The 5,957-nt window shown below is 43.3% G+C and overlaps 1 protein-coding gene across 1 annotated transcript in view; it reads right to left on the minus strand.

Moving 5' to 3' along the window:
- Positions 1-4,711, minus strand: part of epc2 (enhancer of polycomb 2) — a gene marked incomplete at its 3' end in the record, with an annotated part of 5,630 nt that extends 919 nt beyond the window's left edge. Inside the window, exons 1-8 of the mRNA XM_031879570.1 lie at positions 4,453-4,711; positions 4,002-4,161; positions 3,585-3,730; positions 2,288-2,494; positions 1,874-2,022; positions 1,488-1,614; positions 1,125-1,313; positions 925-1,008 (exon numbers count right to left, since the gene is read on the minus strand). Of these exons, the coding sequence (XP_031735430.1) occupies positions 925-1,008; positions 1,125-1,313; positions 1,488-1,614; positions 1,874-2,022; positions 2,288-2,494; positions 3,585-3,730; positions 4,002-4,161; positions 4,453-4,602 (1,212 nt within the window). The remainder of the gene's footprint in view (positions 1-924; positions 1,009-1,124; positions 1,314-1,487; positions 1,615-1,873; positions 2,023-2,287; positions 2,495-3,584; positions 3,731-4,001; positions 4,162-4,452) is intronic.
- Between the last annotated feature and the right edge of the window lie 1,246 nt (positions 4,712-5,957).

The raw sequence follows: 5,957 nt of genomic DNA on the forward strand, positions 1-5,957 counted from the left end.
CACTAGTAGTAGCAGCACTAGCAGTAGTAGCACTAGTAGCAGCAGCACTAGTAGTAGCAGCACTAGTAGCAGCAGCAGCACTAGCAGCAGCAGCACTAGTAGTAGTAGCACTAGTAGTAGCAACACTAGTAGTAGCAACACTAGCAGCAGCAGCACTAGTAGTAGCAGCACTAGTAGTAGCAGCAGCACTAGTAGCAGCAGCACTAGTAGCAGCAGCACTAGTAGCAGCAGCACTAGTAGTAGCACTAGTAGTAGCAGCAGCACTAGTAGTAGCAGCACGAGCAGTAGCAGCACTAGCAGTAGCAGCACTAGTAGTAGCAACACTAGCAGCATTAGCACTAGCAGCACTAGTAGTAGTAGCAGCACTAGTAGTAGTAGCAGCACTAGTAGTAGCAGAACTAGTAGCAGTAGCAGCACTAGTAGCAGTAGCAGCACTAGCAGCAGCAGCACTAGCAGCAGCAGCACTAGTAGCACTAGTAGTAGCAACACTAGCAGCAGCAGCACTAGTAGTAGCAGCACTAGTAGTAGCAGCAGCACTAGTAGCAGCAGCACTAGTAGTAGCAGCACTAGTAGTAGCAGCAGCACTAGTAGTAGCAGCACTAGCAGTAGCAGCACTAGCAGCACTAGTAGTAGCAACACTAGCAGCATTAGCACTAGCAGCACTAGTAGTAGTAGCAGCACTAGTAGTAGCAGCACTAGCAGCAGCAGCACTAGTAATAGCAGCAGCACTAGTAGTAGTAGCAGCACTAGTAGTAGCAGCACTAGTAGCAGCAGCACTAGCAGCAGCAGCACTAGCAGCAGCAGCACTAGCAGCAGCAGCACTAGCAGCAGCAGCACTAGTAGAAGCAACACTAGTAGTAGTAGCAGCACTAGTAGTAGTAGCAGCACTAGCAGCACTATTGTAAAACAAGAGGAGAAACTCACAGAGAGATATTGACATCCAGCTTTTCTCCTGAACACATAAACTCCATCAGGATTATTTTCTTCATCAGGTGAAGACGGGGGAGACTGAAGAGACATGAACAGAATATATTATAATATTGTTTTTACTATATTATACAGAGTATGTCTTTCTACACATGATTTCACAATAAAAGTTGAAGATGGTGATGGTGGTTCCTGACCAGTGGAGGTGGAGGGCTGTCTTCCTCTCCAGAGCTGTGGAAGTCGTACTGTTTGATGTTGGCCTTGTTGACGGTGAAGGGACCGGGTGGTCGACAGGGTCGTCTCTGTGGAGGACAGAATCTGTCCCGTCTCATGTTCTTTTTCGGTCGGATCAGATCAAAGGGAAGCTCGTCAGACACCAGCTTCTTCTGAAACATAGACTCTGAACATGAGATCTGAGGGAGCCAAGACACTGGATTCATAAGTACAGTAATATGTAACAACAGAAGGTAACCTGTGTTCTATGAAGGAGACTAACTCATGTGTTAAATACAGTAAACAGAAGGTAACCTGTGAAGGAGACTATGGAGGAGACTCCGTACCTTGATCTTGATGTCCGTTCTGTGTCTGTTGTTGTTTAGAGTAACTGGGACGCTGTAAACTGGTTTCTCCACCAGAGGGAGTGAAACCTCTCTGAGAGTTTCTCCACTGAAATCTTCCATCTGACACCTGAACACACAAAACATCAGACTTCAAACCTCCACAGCTTCAGAAAAAAATGAAATTCAGTTGTCTCCACCACCTCCAGGGTGAGATGCCTCCTCCTCACCACCTCCAGAGTGAGGTGCAGCAGGTCTCTCTTGGACTTCTCTCTCCTCTTGATCATCTCCAGGATGGTGCCAGTCCAACTGAATTATCCCCCCCCCCTCCCTTCCTCCTCCCCTACTCTCCACCACCTCCAGGGTGAAGTGTCTCCTCCTCTCCTCACCTCCTCTCCACCACCTCCAGGGTGAGGTGCAGCAGCTCTCTCTTGGACTTCTCTCTCCTCTTGATCATCTCCAGGATGGTGACGGTCCGACTGAACTCTCTCCTCAGCCTCAGCATCTTCTCGTAGGACGCTTCATCGTTCTTACGGTTCTGAAAGACATCACATCATCTGTTCATAAACTCTGAGTCGTCGTTATTAAAGTATGACAGCTGCAGTAGAACTTAACTGTACCGTTAGAATATCTGTAACATTCTTAGAGGATATTAATGTCTTTGCAACACATTCATTTTTATGATTTTATTCAAAAACCTAAAGTAGAAAAATCGACGACGGGCCTAATGAATAAACAGCATGCGTTTGTGAATCCAGCAGGTTTAAATAGAGTCCACATGGAGAACCGAGAGAAGGACTCACCTTCCTGGTCTGCATCTTCTCCGTCCTGCGTCTGAAGGCCACGTAGGCGTCGTTGTTCGTCGATCCATCTCTTCTCTCCTGTTTGATGTGAGGAATCAGTGACGGAGCTCCACAGTTCTTCCTCTTCCTCACCCAGTAATCGTACACAGACTTCAGCAGGTAGTCGTCCTCCTTCAGCAGCAGCTTCGCCTCCGACAGAGAGACCGGCTGAGGACAGAACCAGAACCACAGAGAGACCGGCTGAGGACAGAACCAGAACCACTCCAATATGGAGTTTTATTATTATTCATATTTGAAAACCCGGACCACCCTCTCCACCACCTACTGCAGGGACAGACTGATCCAGCTCCGCTGTCACAAGGACCGATACAGGAGAACATTCCTGCCCTCTGCTATAACACTTTATAATAAATCACCTCTGAACAGATCATCCTTCACATGACTACACACCGCTACACTGTTGTTGCTGCTGTTAGTTGATTTTTGCACTACTGTTTTTTACCTAGTTAGTTAATTTAACACTATTCTATTTCATTGTATATATTGTGCATTTTTCATACTTAATATTTTTACTCTGTTACTTTGTTTGCTGAAGTATATCTTTGGATGAATACAGTATCTATCCATCTATCACAGAGACCAACCGACAAAAAGACCAGAGGAGACTTGACAGAGGCCACGTCCACACGACTGCGTTTCCATTTTAAACTCGTATGTTTTGCTTCGTTCTCACTGAGTGTTTCACTACACCGGAGTTTCAGAGCACCGAGGACAGATAAGTTAAACCTCCGACTAGTGTGGACGCTCGTAAACACATACGTTTATAAACGATGACGTAGACGCCCGCTTTCACTACTTGATTGGTTCACGTGTCCTCTGATTGGTCACCGATCACGTGACCCTTTACTGTAAGCTCTCAAACAGCCTTGATTACCGATCGACTACCAGGATAATTGAACATAACTGATTACAGGTGTTGTTGACCTTGTTGTCTTTACTAGCAGCTGTTATTGTAACGATTAGTGAGCAGCGTGTCCAGCGGAGGTATCAAACCTACGGAGACGTCTGAAGTCACGGTTTGAGGCTTTGAGGAAGACGGACACAAAACAGAGGACTTTCCTTTTCTTATTGATGCTTATTTTGTTCTGCACAACTATTGTGAAGTTCACATATAAACTGTAAAGGAACAAAAGCATAAATGCTCTCCAGTAGAACAGAGACTTCAGCCACCAGAAGAGCTACGAGTGTTTGATGTGTGTGTGAGAGAGAGAGACAGAGAGACCCAGTGCAGTGTTACCTGGTGTGTTGTGGCCTTCTCCAGTCGGTCCACCATGGTCTCAAACTGCAGAGGTTTGATCTCCATCTTTCTGTTGAGCCTGTTGATGAGCGTCTCGTCCTCTGAGTCCATGTCGTAGTCCGGCTGCTCCAGATCCAGACACAAAGCTGCAGGACCACAAATATGAGACTGATGGACCTGAACACAACATGGAGGCTTAACATGTAGACTCATCTAGACCTGATTCAGATGCAGTCTCAACAAGACCAGTCTTACTGTCTACTAGTGGATCGGCTCTACAACGTAAATCATCCAAACCGGAGGAAATGGATATTTTATTAAAAAGTGCTTTAACGATTATGGGGGTGCAGTATGAGTACTACACACAGGTACTATCACAGGTACTACACAGGTAGTATATTGTTGTGTATTACTCACGCTGTATGTGGAGGAGCTGTTTGGGGACCTTGACTTCTCCTTTGTACAGACGGTCGTAGTATGTGGTGTTACTCTCTGCTTCAGGTACAGGGATCACCATGTTCTCCTTCTTCTCCCTGAACACCTGCTGGGCTGAGATCGCCCTCTGCAGGTGGTGCTCCTGAAACACACAGGTGAGGCACACAGGTGAGGCACACTAAACATATATACATGATAACTGTACATGTGTCTCATGGACTAAAGCTAACAGTAGCACTGGTAAGCTAGCAGCTAGGTCAGCCACTGCGTCCATGCGTTACCATGACTACTACGTAAGAACGTAAAGGTCACAGCCACAGAGCGCGTTCACGCCTCGTTGACGAACGCTGATAGCGCAGACTGTACGTAAGTAACGTAGTGAACGTAAACATGACTCCCGCCACAGCTCCACACTAACACTCTTTAAACATACCAGCTCCTCTTCCTTCTCCATCCCGGTGGGCATCTGTAACACGGCCCGGTTAATGGACAGGTCCGTGAGCTCCGGTACGTCTCTGTTCCGGTACACTGGGAGAGGTTTGGAGGCGTCTAGCGCTCGAGCCCGGAACGAGAGTTTACTCATTCTTTAAATCCGTGAACCACCGATACAGACGTACCAGCTGCTCCGGTCACTGGAGGAACGTTTAACGGGACTTGAGAACCGTTGCTCGGGACTGCTCTGAAAACATGGCGGACATGTCCCATCAGCCACCGCGACACCGCTCTGATAAACACACGCGAGACGTTAAGGTGCGCGCGCATTTCTTCTGGCCAACAGTGTATTAAGAATCTATTAAATGTATCAAAACTCTGATATAACTTATATAGAACTCTGATAGAACTCTAATATAACGTATATAGAACTCTAATATAACTCTGATAGAACTCTAATATAATTTATATTGAACTCTGATGGAACCCAGATATAACTTATATAGAACTCTAATATAACTCTGATAGAACTCTAATAGAACTTATGTAGAACTCTAATATAACTCTGATAGAACTTATATAGAACTCTGATATAAGGTATGTAGAACTCTGATAGAACTTATGTAGAACCCTAATACAACTCTGATATAACTTATATAGAACTCTAATATAACTGATATAACTCTAATAGAACTTATGTAGAACTCTAATATAACTCTGATATAACTTATATAGAACTCTAATATAACTTATATAGAACTCTAATATAACTTATATAGAACTCTGATAGAACCCTAATACAACTCTGATATAAAGGATATAGAACCCTGATGGAACCCTGATATAACTTATATAGAACTCTAATATAACTTATGTAGAACTCTAATATAACTCTGATATAACTTATATAGAACCCTGATGGAACCCTGATTTAACTTATATAGAACTCGAATATAACTTATATAGAACTCTGATATAACTCTAATACAACATATATAAGTCTGATAGAACCCTGAGAGAACTTATATAGAATGCTGGTAGAACCCTGATGGAACCCTAATAAAACTGATAGAATTTATATAGAACCCTTGTATAACATTAATAGAACACTGATGGAAGTTATATAGAACACTAATATAACTGATAGAACTCTAATAGGACTCTGATAGAACTATGATAGAACTTATATATAACTCCAATATAACTCATATATAACTCTGATGGAACCCTAATAGAACACTGATGGAACTTATATATAACTTATTTAGAACTCTGATAGAACCCTGACAGAAATTATATATAACTCTGATAGAACCCTAATATAGCTTATATATAACTCGAATATAACCCTGATATAACTTTATTAGAACCCTGATAGAACTTATATAGAATCATGATATAATTAATAGTACTTATATAGAACTCTGATAGAACTTAGAACTCTTATATAACCCTTATTAGTTATTGATCAGCGTTATATCTGTTGATATTAGTTATTGATCAGGG

The sequence above is a fragment of the Anarrhichthys ocellatus genome, unplaced genomic scaffold, assembly GCF_004355925.1.
Source record: "Anarrhichthys ocellatus isolate YVR2014 unplaced genomic scaffold, GSC_Weel_1.0 scaffold294, whole genome shotgun sequence".
Classification (NCBI taxonomy): Eukaryota; Metazoa; Chordata; class Actinopteri; order Perciformes; family Anarhichadidae; genus Anarrhichthys; species Anarrhichthys ocellatus.